At 38.9% G+C, this 15,052-nt stretch overlaps 1 protein-coding gene across 1 annotated transcript; it reads right to left on the reverse strand.

The window, feature by feature from the left end:
* Positions 1–10,479: 10,479 nt before the first annotated feature.
* On the reverse strand, positions 10,480–11,448 carry LOC138890155 (uncharacterized). Its single transcript, XM_070173518.1, has 3 exons — positions 11,413–11,448; positions 10,968–11,293; positions 10,480–10,912 (listed from the first exon to the last, which is right to left on the reverse strand). Exons 1-3 carry the CDS (start codon positions 11,446–11,448, stop codon positions 10,480–10,482), a joined length of 795 nt encoding a protein of 264 aa, XP_070029619.1.
* Between the last annotated feature and the right edge of the window lie 3,604 nt (positions 11,449–15,052).

Consider the following 15,052-nt stretch of genomic DNA (forward strand, 5'->3'; position numbering starts at 1 on the left):
GCAGGTAAAATATGAGCATCAGAGACTGAGTGGCTTGCTTCAGCAGATGGATATTCCAGAGTAGAAGTGGCAGCGGATCACCATGGACTTTTTAGTTGGGCTCCCATGGACTTTGAAGAAATTCGATGCTATTTGGGTGATTGTGGATTGACTGACCAAGTCCGCGCACTTCATTCCTGTGTGTACTACCTATTCTTCAGAGGGGTTGGCAAAGATCTATATCCAGGAGATTGTTCGTTTGCATAGTGTCCCAATTTCCATCATTTTAGATAGGGGCACTCAGTTTACTTCGCAGTTTTGGAGGTCTGTGCAGCGAAATTTGGGTACTCAGCTTGAGTTGCGCACAACTTTTCACCATCAGACGGACGGGCAGTCCGAGTGCACTATTCAGATATTGGAGGACATGTTGCGTGCTTATGTTATTGATTTTGGAGGGTCATAGGATCAGTTTCTACCGCTCGCAGAGTTTGCTTATAACAACAGCTACCAGTCAAGTATTTAGATGGCTCCATATGAGGCTTTATATGGGAGACGATGTAGATCTCCAGTGGGTTGGTTTGAGCCGGATGAGGTTAGGCTATTGGGTACAGACTTGGTGCAGGATGCTTTAGACAAGGTGAATGTGATTCAGGAGAGGTTTCGTACAGCTGAAATCACTTAGATAGAAGCATGTTGGATGATGGAACGATGACTTGATGCTTAAATTCTAAAATTGAGATTACTGACCTTGAGAAATGACGTAAGTGATAGATGGAATCGTTCAGTAGGCTAGTTTCCATTTTCGATTGAGAAAGCGGCTGGCCTAGTGAGCTATCCAATAGCGCACCAACAGTCAAGACAAAAGAGTTATGCTGACAGGAAGGTTCGGGATGTATCCTACATGGTTGGTGAGAAGGTTCCATTGAAGGTTTCACCCATGAAGGGTGTTATGAGATTTGGGAAGAAGGGTAAATTGAGTCATCGGTTCATTGGGCCTTTTTAGGTGCTTTGGAGGATTGGGGAGGTGGCCTATGAGCTTGCTTTGCCACCCAGATTGTCAAGTGTGCATTCGGTATTTCATGTTTCTATGCTCCGAAAGTATATTGACAATCTGTCTCATGTTTTGGATTTTAGCACGGTTCAGTTAGATGATGATTTGACTTATAATGTGGAGCTAGTAGCTATTTTGGAGCGTCAGGTTCGAAAGTTGAGGTCAAAGGATATACCTTCAGTGAAAGTGCAATGGAGAGGTCGGCCCATGGAGGAGGCTACCTGGGAGACAGAGCGGGAGATGCGGAGCAGATATCCTCACCTGTTTGAGGCTTCAAGTATGTTTCTTGACTCGTTTGAGGATGAACGTTTGTTTAAGAGGGGGAGGATGTAACGATACGGCCGGTCGTTTCATGAGTTACCGCTCTATTTCCCCCATTTCTGCTTATTATTGCCTTGTTCAGCTGTATTATGTATTATTGGGTTGGTTGGCTCGAGTTCGGAGAGGTTTTGGTAAGGTTTGAGACACTTAGTCTCTTTTGAGTAAGCTTAAGTTGGAAAAGTTAACTGGATGTTGACTTATGTGAAAAAGGGCTCGGATCTGAGTTTCGATGGTTCGGATAGCTTCGGGAAGTGATTTGGAACTTAGGAGTGTGATCGAAATGTGTTTTGGAGGTACGAAGTAGATTTAGGCTTGAATTGGCGAAATTGGAGTTTTGATGTTTTCTAGTTGATAGGTGAGATTTTGATATAGGGGTCGGAATGGAATTTCGGGAGTTGCAATAGGTTCGTTGTGTCATTTGGGATGTGTGTGCAAAATTTCAGGTCATTCGGATTGATCGAAAGCGGAACTTGGAAGATTTTGAAATTCTTAGGCTTGAATCCGATGCAAATTTGGTGTTTTGATGTTGTTTTGAGCATTCCGAAGGTTGGAACAAGTTTGAATGATGTTATGGGATAGGTTGGCATGTTTGGTTGAGGTCCCGAGGGCCTCGGGTGAGTTTCGGGTAGTTGAACGGATCATTTCAAGCTGAAAAGATTGCAGAAAAATTTGTCGTTGGTGTTGCAGGCTTTTGGCCTTTACGTTCACGAGTGGGCCCTCGCGTTCGCGAAGGGTTGGGATGTGAGGCAAGATTGTTGGTCTTTGGGTTCGCAATGAGGGTCCCGTGTTCGTGAAGGAATGGGTCTGTGTTCAACGCATTCGCGATGGTGATGCTGTGTCTGCGAAGGTTTGAGTTGCTGAGGAATCGCGTTCGCGTAAGAGGATTTCTGGTCAACTTAAATTTTTTCTTCGCGAACGCGAGGCGTGGACTGTGTTCGCGAAGAAGGATTTGAAATAGCTGGGCAGAATGATTTAAAAGACCAATTCCACGATTTTTAGACTAAGTTCCACCATTTTTGGGCGATTTAGAGATTTTTGAAGAGGGAATCAAGGGGGAACACTTGGAGGTAAGATTTATAGACTTAATACTCAATCCTAATGTGATTTCTACCTAATTAATCATGGAATTTGTAGAATTTAAGCCTAAATATTGAAGACCTAGGGCTTGTAATTGGAGACCTAAAATTAGGGATTTGAAGGGTCGTTTGTGGTTGGATTTTGGTGCTTTTGATATGAATGAACACGGGGAGTGATAAGGAATCTATTGATTTAATTTTTATTGGATTCCGAGATGTGGGCTCGGGGGTCGGGTTTGGCTAATTTTGAGATTTGTGTTGTAATTTGATTACTTTCAAGTGGTCTTTGTTCCCTCAGCATATTTTGATGGTTTTGCACTGATTTTGGTTAGATTTGGAGCATCCGGAGGCTGATTCGAGAGGCAAAGACATCGCGGGCTAGAGTTTGGACCGAATAGAGGTGAGTAATGATTGTAAATATTGTCCTGAGGGTAAGAAACCCCGGATTTCACATCGTTGTGCTATTTTGAGGTGATAGGGTCAAGCACCGTTGGGGATTGTGATTTAGTCCATTCCGTATGACTGTTTTACTGCATATTTGATTGAAAACTATTTGCTATCATCATGTTTTGGGTTGAATGCCATATTTGGGCCTCGTGCCAACTGTTTTGGACCCTTAGGGGATTTTTACTACTATTTCTCATTGTTTTGACTTTATACTTGCACTCATTCATGCTATATTCTACTGTTTTCATAACTCAGCCATGTTTACTCTGTTTTTGACATCTCAAATGATAATTTGGGTTGAGCATCATATTTTACTGTGCCCGGGGGACTTATAGAGATTTCTGATTGAGTAGTGTCGGGGCCTGTGTTGTGAGGTTATTATGGGATCGGGCTGCACGTCGCAGCAGTGTTGCACTAATTTATGATTATGAGGTTGAGTGCCTGAGTTGTTATGCCACGAGATGGCTTGATATGAGGCCGAGAGCCTATTGATTATGCCACAAGATGACTTGATATTGTGCTTGGGCAGTAACGGGCCCCTCCCGGAGTTTGTACATCCCCAGTGAGCGCGGGTACCCAGTGTGATATGTGATATAGCCCGAGGGGCTGATGTTGTTCCATGTTATTGCCTGAGGGGCTGATTTTGTTGATATTGTGTCCGAGGGGCTGATTTTATGTGTTTATCTTTTCTCGCTGCTTTCATTCACTTGTTAAACTGTTAAATGATATTTTAAAGAGGTTTTTACTTAACCGAGGTGTTTTTACTAGTTTTCACTGTTCTATTGCATTGTATTGATTTTCTACTGCCTCTTTGTAGCATTTTGCTATGTTTTACATGTTTTCTTATCGCTCAGCTGCCTTTACTTTTATTACTCACTGGGTTGGCGTACTCACATTACTCCTTGCACCCTGTGTGCAGATACAGGAGCCTCGTGTCCTGCTAGCGAGGGTTGATTGCTTCCAGCGGGCTAGTTGAAGTTCACTAGGTAGCTGCTCGGCATTCGCAGCCCAGTGCTTCTCCCTCTTATCTTTATTTTCTCTTGTATTGGATTCTGTAATAGACTGTGCAGTCCTTTTTCCATACTCTTAGACTTATGTTAGATGCTCATGACTGGTGACACCCCGATGTCGGGCTGTGTTTATTTATGCGTTTTAGATGTTTTACCTTGTTTTGGGATTTATCATCTGTTAATGATTTAAATTAAATTATTATAACTGTTAAAAATGGATTGGGAATTTGTGTTGGATGGCCTTGTTTCACGATAGACGCCATCACGACCGGGTCCGATTTAGGGTCGTGACACATATATGCAGTCTCTGCCCGATCCTCGACCCATTTAGATGGATCTATCGGTGTCTGCTTCTTGAGGGTGTGAGTCTCTATGAAGAACTCATCATGAGTCATCTTCCCCCCATATTTTTTTTCTTACAAATATAATAAAATGTGTTAACTAAATTAAAATATAGAAATATAGTTCGATAAAAATAGATGTAAATATTTTAAGAAATTACCAGTAGTCTCCTCGTAGTCCCCATGCTCCTTGCTTCCAGACAATGTAAAGAGCTACCATTCTCATATGCTCGGGCCTTCCTTCCTTGTTCACTCCTCTTCTCAAATTTCTCGGTGGTCCACTGCCTCAGCAGATCCTCCCATAAATCTGGTAGAACCCATGAAGGCTTCTTTCTTTTGTGTTCACTGCCTTAGGATTTGAACACAAAATTTGCAAGAATTTCACTATTATGCTTTTCCTCTCAGGCACACTTAGTCTACAAATGAAGTGTGTAACGTTAGATGGAAATATTGTTAATATAGTGCTTAAAAAGATAAAAATTGCATTAAAACCTTAAATTGGTTGAAAATTTACTGCACGAGCTCCGGTGGAAAGTCACTCCAAGTCGCATAGGGTGCATTATACAACCGAACAAGAGGTTCAGTGATTATCTTTATAGTCCGATGATTAGGTATGAACCTGCAACATAACAATTACATTAAATAAACAAGAGTAGCTATTATAATTCAGCAAAAATAAAGAAGTAATAAATAAATCTTACTCATTGCCCTCAGTCCTGATGATCATCCTATGATAACGATCATACCACACTTCCTCTGGATCATCATCCTTTGATGATGCTGAAGCTTGTGGAGAAGGGGGGTATTTGGCTCAGCTCTACTATCCCAAAGGCGAAGTCTAGAAATGCTAGGAGGCAAACTCTCTAGAGAGGGAGACGGGGTCGCTGATGAAGATGGTCCACACCCTTGTTGCGATCTAGACCCCTGCTGTGATCCATAGCATTGCTGCGATCCGGCTGGCTAAAATTTAGATGGATGCGATCTAGTTGGTGATGAAGCAAATGGAGAAGATGACGGGCATATCACCACATGGCCATGTGACTGCTGACTCGATGGAGCCATATAACCATATGCAGGATCATATGGAGGAAGGGGGTACAGCCCTGTGGTGCAGAATGGTAAAAATACTGTTGGGAGGGCGAACGGTAGGTAGTCTGATGAGTAGATGGATGTGGTAGAAAAGATGTCTGTCTAGAAGATTGTTGTCGGCCATTATCAGCGGAGCGATGTAAGTGTGGAGTGGAACGAAGCGAGGGTGTAGCACCATCATCATGATCAATAGGTCTCTTATCCTTCCTAGACCTACCTCGACCCATACCGGTCATCTGCATAAATTAAAGAAAATATTAGAACTGAGAATATAAATCTATATAAGTTGAGAGCGCTTGAAAAAACTAACATGCTAGTCGTTTTCGAAGTATCCTTGCTCGTTCGAAAATTCTTCCTCTTCACTTATTTCCGTTTCATTTGGTGATTCTTCGTCCTCATTTTCTATGATTGTTATTTCCTCCATATCAACTTCTTCTAATATGCGTTGAGGATGCTCCAAGTCATTTTCTAACTGATCATCCACCATTGGTTAACACTTGAGGTAACATTTTGATAAGCAACATCTAGCACATTCTCAACTTCCACCCTACTAACAAACTTAGTTTTGATTACGACCAACCAATCAGCCTTATCCCTCCGCAATGATTATGGAGCATAATACACTTGCCTAATTGTTTCTAAAATTATAAAAAGATCATGGCGATCATACTCCCTCTTTTTATTAACCTCAATTATGTTGTATTGCGAGTGTACATTTGTACTTCTTCTAGGTGTTGGGTCAAATCACTTGCATCGGAAAAGTATGATCTTCTTATTTGGCCAACCTGAATATGATAATTCTAGAATCTCTTTGATCACACCATAATAATCATTTTTTCCATCCTGGTTGCCTTCACTACCTTTGATACACACCCCACTGTTATTGCCATTTTTATACTTGGAGCATTCCTCGGTGTGAAATTTGTAACCATTCACAATATACTTAGACATAGTTGTAACCATCGGTGCAGGTCCTCTAGATATATCTTTCAAAAATTGATTAACACTGTTGTTTGGATTATTGTCCTACATGTAGTGTTAAATAAATCACAAGTAAGCAAGTATATTCAGAAGTGACCAAGTATGTATCTTCACATGTGAGAATGTATGTAAGATGCACTTACACACTCTTTAACCCATGCCTCAAATGTAGAATGTACATCATCATGGATAAATGGACTCATGAAGTCACTTAGCGACACATTGAAAATTTTGTTAGTTGCATCAACCAAATTAAATAGTAGTCCATATAAATTAATCTTACGTCAACACTTACTTAAGGAAGGGTTGAACTTCCGGACAATTATGATTTTAGGTTTTGCTCCATTGCCACAGTCGGAGAAATAAGTAACGACAAACTTTGCTCCATTTCCATAAATTTCAAGAATTGAATTTATAAACATTTAACAGTTGTATTCAATTTCCAAAAAGAACTACTAGTTCTAGAATAACAAGGTAACTGGAGTAGCTAGCAAGAGTTCTATCCACATTTCGGCCTCTTTTACTCTGCATATTTTACAGTTAAAATGTCTACGCCTTTACTTTCAATATCTGCTTAATTTCTTATCACTTGTGATGTATAATCACACAATATTCACATAGGGAAAAGAAAGTATTATCGTGGTTAAATCACAATATATTTGCAATTAAATAATTTGCGGTTTCTTAATTATCTGTTAAAATATACTCCTTCTGTTTCAAACTTTCAATATAGATGAACAATTTCCTTATTAGTCTGTTCTAAAAAGAATGACACATTTCTATAATTGTAAAATTATTCAATTTTAAACCCTTCATTTTACCAATTTTACCCTTAATGAAAAGCTTTTATACTCACACAAATGTCATAGCCCTACAAAACCTTTACCCTTAAACTTTTAAGACCACAAGTTTCAAAAGTCTTTTCTTCTTTTTTTCTTCCTAAAATTCGTATTGATTCAAACTACCTCATCTAATTTAAAGTGGAAGAAGTAATATATATTGACAAATTATACTTCAATTGGCTTTTATGGATATTGTGTGCTGAATAAATGCATTAAGTATCCAACTGCGAAGCAACGCAAGAAGTTGCTTATTACTAAGATTTGGAGGGTGTTTGGATTGGCTTTTAAGCTGGTCAAATCAATGTTTAAGTTTTTTTTAGTTGTTTACTCGTAAAACAGCGCAGTTAAATTTATATGTAGTTTATAGATAAGTGAATAGATTTGATCCAAAAATAATAGATGAATTAAATCAAAATGTAGGACTTAACCTTCAAATTGAAGTAAAATGGAAGATATCTTAGTCCCGGCGCAGAGCTTCCAGAGATAGTAAGGACTATAAATAAGGAAGAAAGTCAAATGTTATAAAGCTTTTGATAGAATATAGTGTATGCTTGTTAGAAAATCCGTTCCCTTTCAATGATAATTGAACTCACTATTTATTATTACATCTAGGGAACAAGATCCTAGGATCAAACTCTTCTTAAATGACAATTATGAAAGACATTGAAGAATGTCTAACGGTGGGCGGTGAATACCATTTTTCTGTAACGGATTATGCACGTAATGTTATAGAATATTCTTCATTGAATGCAATCGGATGGTAGGCATTTTTTGCCTTTATGAATATCATTCTTTCCGATGTCAAGCGAGATCATTTTCTTCGGGTCCGACTATCTTCTGTTTTCGGATCCACGTATCGCTTTCTCATGCGATCATTACATATGAACATATTTTACCCCATACATTAGATTTTTTTAGTGTTTAGCAAAGTTAAAAAAGTTTATAAAATAAGTTAAAAACTGCTTAAAACAAGTCAAAAGCAATAAGCCGGGTAACCCCAATTTATTATTTTTTGGTTTAAAAGTTATTTCTGCTGAAAAATTACTTTTTTTAAACCAATCCAAATGGGAACTTGTTGGGCTTAAGCTTGCTCAAGATTCTTTTGGGTAAAATCCAGAAACTTCTACTTTTAAATTAGGGGTGTTCAAAATTGAACCGAAACCGAAAATCGAACCGCAAAAGTGTCTTAATGACTTATTGGTATCGGATTATCGAATAAACCGTTAACCTGTTAAGAATTTTTATATTTATATATACCTTTATCCATATGTATATTAAATACCCCTTCCACTTATCCACTATTAGAAGTGTTAATTGTGAATAACTAATTTTTGACCACACCCGAATTCTATACCATTTAAGTATAAATATTTCTTTTAGGTATAATTTTGATATTTTAAACTTTTATCTTTCTCTTAATAGGTTTCATTTACGAAAATTACAAGAACAACAACAACAACAAAAAATCCAGTTTGATCCCAATATGTAGGGTCTACAGAGGGTAGTCTGTACGCAGACCTTACCCCTATCTAAGGCAGGTAGAGAGGTTATTTTCAATAGACTCTCGGCTCAGGAAGGGCAAGAAGAAGAAGAGGGAAGCAAGGAAGGAAAATAGTATCCAATAATAGCAATACGTAATACAATACATGAGGCGAACAAAACCAAATATCGTAATAAAATCAAATAATATGAAGGGAAATGCATGCTACTAAGCCTATCGGTGAACACTATAAACTACCTACTAACCTTCTACCTTAATCCTTGACCTCCACACCCTCCTATCAAGTGTCATGTCCTCATTGAGCTGAAGCAGCGCCATGTCCTGCCTAATCATTTCTCCCCAGTACTTCTTAGGCCTACCTCGACCCCTCCTCAAACTCTCCATGGCCAACCTCTCACACCTCCTGACAGGGGCATCAATGCTTTTTCTCCTAACATGTCTGAACCATCTCAGCCGCGACTCCTACATCTTGTCCTCTACGGAGGCTACTCCCACTCTTTCCTGGATAGCTTCATTCCTAATTCTATCTCGCTTGGTGCACTCACACATCCATCTCAGCATCCTCATATCTGCTAATCGCATCTTCTGCATAAGGGAGTTCTTGACTGGCCAACACTCAGCCCCATATAGTATAGCGGGTCGAACCACCACTCGATAAAACTTACCCTTACATCTTAATAGCATATTCTTATCACATAAAACACCGAAAGCGAGTCTCCGCTTCATCCACCCTGCTCCGATACGATGTGTGACATCTTCATCAATCTCTCTGTTACCCTGGATAATAGACCTGAGATACTTAAAACTTGCTTTCTTGGAGATAACTTGAGCATCAAGCTTAACCTCTACGTCTGCATCATGGGTCTCACTGAATTTGCACTCTAAGTATTCTGTCTTGGTTCTACTCAGTTTGAAACATTTAGACTCCAAGGTCTGTCTCCAAACCTCCAACCTCGCGTTAACTCCACTACGCGTCTCGTCTACCAATACTATATCATCAGCAAATATCATGCACCAAGGCACCTCCCCTTGGATGTGACGCGATAGTACATCCACCGCCAAGGCAAACAAAAATGGGCTAAGAGTCGATCCCTGGTGCAACCCCATCACCACAGGAAGATGGTCCGAGTCACCACCCACAGTCCTCACTCGAGTCTTAGCATCATCATACATATTCTTAATCACCCTAATGTACGCTACCGGAACGTTGCTAACCTCCAAACACCTCCACAAGAGCTCCCTCAGAACTTTATCATATGCCTTCTCAAGTTCAATAAACACCATATATAAATCTTTCTTCCTTTCCCTATACTACTCTACTAATCTCCTTACCAGATGAATCGCTTCCGTAGTCGAATGCCCCGGCATCAATCCAAACTAATTCTCGGAAATAGACATGCACCTCCTCACCCTAGCTTCCACCACTCTCTCCCAAACCTTCATAGTGCCACTCAATAACGTGATACCTCTATAATTGTTGCAATTTTGGATATCACCCTTGTTCTTGTAAAGCGAAACCATTGTACTCGACCTCCATTCTTAGGGCATCTTCTTTGCCTTAAAAATAACATTAAACAACCTAGTGAGACACTCCAAACCTGCCCGCCCCGCTGCTCTGCCCCTACACATCTTACACATCGCTCCTTCCACCTCCTCTACCGTAATCCGCCTACAGTACCCAAAATCTCGCCGACTCTCGGAGTGTTCCAACTCACCCAGCACAATACATTTATCCCCCTCCTCATTTAACAGTTCATGGAAGTATGTCTGCCATCTTCTCCTAATGAGTGCCTCATCCATCAACGTTTTACCATCCTCATTCTTGATGCACTTGACTTGGTCTAAGTCATGGGCTTTCCTCTCCTCACCTTGGCCAACCAGTAAAACCTCTTGTCCCCACCTTTTCCCTCGAGCTCCTCGTACAAATGAGCAAATGCTGCTTTCTTAGTCGTCGTAACTGCTAACTTTGCCTCTTTCTTTGCCTTTATGTAACACTCCCGATAAGTCTTTTTTTCCTCCTCTTTTGTACTCTCTACTAGATTCAAATAAGCAGCTTTCTTAGCTTCCACTTTACCATGAACCTCTCCATTCCACCACCAGTACCCTTTATGACCTCCAAGAGAACCCATACTTATCCAGGCCCTCACAACCAACAACTTCTCCCCTAACTCCTGAGCTTTGTCCTTGGTCAAGTTACCCCACTTGATCTTAGGTTGCCTACACCCCGCCCTCTTCCTCCTACTCCTCTTGATCTCCAGGTCCATAACTAGGAACCTATGCAGAGTCATGAGGTACTCACTCAGGATGACCTTGCAGTTAGTGCACAGACCTTTTCGCATTTCCTACACAGAAGGTAATCAATCTGAGTTTGCCCATTGAATTTCGGAAAGTGACCAGGTGCTCTTCCCTCTTTGGGAAACTCGAGTTAGCTATAACTAGATCAAAAGCTCTAGCAAACTCCAACAGTGAATTACCTCCCTCATTCCTATCCCCAAAACCGTACCCGCCATGCACATCATCATAACCCCTAGAACTAGCCCCAATATGACCATTGAAATCTCCGCCAATGAACAACTTCTCTGTGTGCGGGATACGACGCACCATCTCGTCCAAATCATCCCAAAATTGCTTCTGGACCTCCTGGTTCAAACCTACCTAAGGAGCGTATGCACCAATTACCAACTTAATACTCATCAACCTATCATTTACCCTCCTAACCTCAACCACAAGCTCCCTAAGGTCCCTGTCTACTAGAATACCAACCCCATTCTTACCTCATGCGCTCCCTGAGTACCATAGTTTAAACCCATCTACATCTCGTACCCTTCCATCTAGTCTCCTGAACATACGCTATGTTGATCTTCCTCTTCTGAATAATCTTAGCTAACTCTATCAACTTCCCTGTCAACATTCCAATGTTCCAAGACCCAATTCTCAACCTAGAGGCTTTCTTACCCCCCTTCCCACCCTTGCCTTGGACCCTACCCCCAGCCCCTCCCGAGGACATGACCTTACTCTCTCATCGTTCACTACCGCCACTATAGGCAAAAGGTATTAGGAACGAAGGACTACAAGCTGCGAACCCAAGAGCTAAAAATAACTCAAAGGAGTGACTACGAGAACAGAAACACGAGCAGGCACTAGAACAATGGACCTACCACGTCTACAAAACTACCCCTATGCAAACACAGAACTAAAATGAATAGAGAAAACCTTAAGCTTAAAACACTAATAGAAAAAATAGAAAAAACAATTAATCCAATCAAAATAGAGTATAACTTTTGTTCCTATTTTTAAAAAAAGAAGAAAATTTACCAAAAAAATATATATTTGGTTTCTTCTAATTTTAAATGTAAGCTATAATATTTTTCTTTGTATAATTTAAACTATAGTGTAAATATTGAGTTTTCTTATTTATATAGTTTTCTTTAAGTCTAAGACTATGTTGGTTTATATATATAGAGAGAGAGAGAGAGCTATGTATTTTACCTTCTATTTATTTAATAAAGATGGGTTATATATATAAAACAAACCAGAAAATACCAACAAAAAAAACAGAAAATGTGTAAATCTGAAAAAATAATTTTAAAAAAATAAAAAACAAAGAGTAAGTATCCTAAACTACTCCCACGATCTGCATTCCCTAACCCCCTCACTTACCCTATTCTTCACATCTCCCCTCAAAAAGCTCCCCCACCAGCCTCGCATCCCTAACGTCCCAATCCCCACTTCCCCACTTCCTTACATAAGTTATAAAACACACCCACACATCTATATAACGGAGATTAACATAAGGGAGGAGGAGATCGGAGAGTAAGTTGAAACTTGAGAGTTTGGTGAGTAGTATTTTGTGGGTAAAATTGTTTAGAGAAATAGGAGAACAATTAGTTAGCTTTTACTGGGATCTTTCTCTTTCAAAATTTGTTGCTCCTCTGGGTTTCAAACCCCGTTTTTTTTGCTGTTGTTGCCTACTCATTTTTCTGAGTTCGTTGTTGATTATTGCTGTTGTACCCTTCCATCTCTACTATCTAGGTATTCATCTTAACTATGTAATTTTTGGAAGTATATGGACATTTATATATTGATATTCACAGCTTTAAACTTGTACATCTGGTTCAACTGGTTATAACTTTTGTTGCATTTTTTTATCTTCTTTGCCTCGTGAAGAGGACATCTGAAAATACTACTCTATCTTTGTTTATATATAATTAATTAACTTGCCCAAATTAAATATATATATATATATATATATATATATATATATATATATATATATATATATACAACACATTAATCCTTTATTCCCCAGAGCTAGTCTTGGTCTTTGTCTTATTTTGATTAATATGATGGACTAACTAGTCTTAGATAACTGTAAAAATTGCACGGGGCGCCTTATTTGGGCGCCCCTTTTTTACCTATAGTTGTTTTGTCTTTCTGTTTGTACCCATACCTGTTTTTTTGTTATAAAAGTATTTTAGAAAGACTATTTTGCCCTTCTTCATTAAAAGACTACTTTCTTTCCAAGTATACGCTAGTCCTTTACTGTCTCTGTCTTTCTCTCCCGTTATTCGCGTTTTTGATTTGTTCTTTTCTGAAATCAAAGGATTTTCGTCGTTGTTTTAATTTTTCAGCTGCTATTCGTCGTTGTTCCCACATTACGATTTAATCACATGTACATTGCATTAATTTTTTGGGTTTTATTTTACGATTTTCTGGGGTTTTTTTTTCTGGTTTTGGTTTTGATAGTCATGTATTTATGATTAAATAGTTTATTAGTACTTAGTTGATAAGTGCATTAGTTTTACTTTTAGATTGTGTTTTTAGGTTTTTTGAACGAGTTTTTATGTTGTTGATGAAAATCTATAAATTCTTTAGTAATTAGACGTCCAAATTTTTAAAATTTTGAGAGTTAAATAGATGATACTATTAAAGTGGTGATACCTTAGATAGGAGATGAAGTTTTTTTTTCATGTTTTGGCATTATTTTTGGATTTAAATTTGTGTTTTGTTTTTTGTAAAAACTACAGCATGAGGCTGAATGTTTTGTGTTTTGTAACTGGTGAGCTGAAGATTTTGTTTTTTGTTACTGGTGAACTTCAGCACTAGAGCTGAAGGTTTTGTTTTTGTAACTGGCGAACTTCAGCTTTAGAGCTGAAGTTTTGTTTTGTAACTGTCGAACTTCAGCCTTCTTAGAGATTGAAGTTTTAACTGATCTTTTTGATAATGTCCTGATGTTATTTTTTGTATGTTTTACTTTTTTGAACAGATGGCACCTAAAGCACCTAAAGATCCTAATGCAGTTAAAGTACGCAAAGCACATAATGCACCTAAAGCACTTAGACTACCTGTAATACCCCCAAGTCCTTATGTCCCTTCTCCTTCACCTACAAGACCAGGTCAAAGATATTTGAGTTTCGAGATTGATTTAACTCTAAGGGTTCCTGGAAGGGGAACAACGATTTGAAGAAACTAATTGCAACTTTCTTGACTCCTACACAACGGGATAAGCTTCACAATAGTACATTTCGATACATTATGCTATGGAGAATTTCAAATGCAGCATGAAGTTGGTTCATTGTCTGTGTCTTTCTTGAATATTCACGAATGATCGAGATTCGATTAGTTTCAAGATTTTTGGCCATGATGTTTCCTTCACCCTTGAAGACTTTCACATTATGTGTGGTTTTCAGATCACATCACATAATGTTGAAAAGCCAATTAATCGAGAGAGCAATATTCTGAAGCGCTATTTTGGTAAGTCCAAGGGTGTGACTTTGAAGGATATTCGAGATTTTATGACTCGGAATAAAATTTCAAAGAATGTTGTGAATCACATACACGTATGCGAGAGCGATGATGATGTTGTGAAGCTTGTGGAAATTCTTGTTGTAGAGTCTATTTTGTTTGGGAAAAAGACCGAGTCATATGTGATGGAGGAGTATGCATCTATTGTTGAAGATAATAAGGTTTGTGTTGAATATCCTTGGGGTAATGTGGCTTATGAGAAGCTCATTTACTCACTAAAACATGCATTGGACAAGCAGAACAAATTCCATGCAACTGAGTATAAACTTGGTGGATTTTCTTTTCCGTTATGTGCTTGGTTCTATGAGCGCTTCCAGATATTCGGGAGAAGTATATAAGAGAGGATGAGTACCTTGATACCCCTCAGGTTCCCAGGATGTTACGTTATGTATGTGTGGGAGAGCCTAAATTTCCCGAACTTTTTGAGATGTTCAGTAGTCATGAAGTAAGTTACTTTTTTTTTGTCTTTGTGTTAATATGTTGATGTATTAGTTTTCTTCTTCTCATAATATACTTTTTTGTATTAAACAGAAATATCGCAGCTTTAGGGTATTGGATATATATCCTACAGAAGAGGAATTGAATTCAATGCCTTTAATTGGCCAATTA

This window comes from Nicotiana sylvestris, chromosome 4 (genome assembly GCF_000393655.2).
Source record: "Nicotiana sylvestris chromosome 4, ASM39365v2, whole genome shotgun sequence".
In the NCBI taxonomy this organism is placed as follows: Eukaryota; Viridiplantae; Streptophyta; class Magnoliopsida; order Solanales; family Solanaceae; genus Nicotiana; species Nicotiana sylvestris.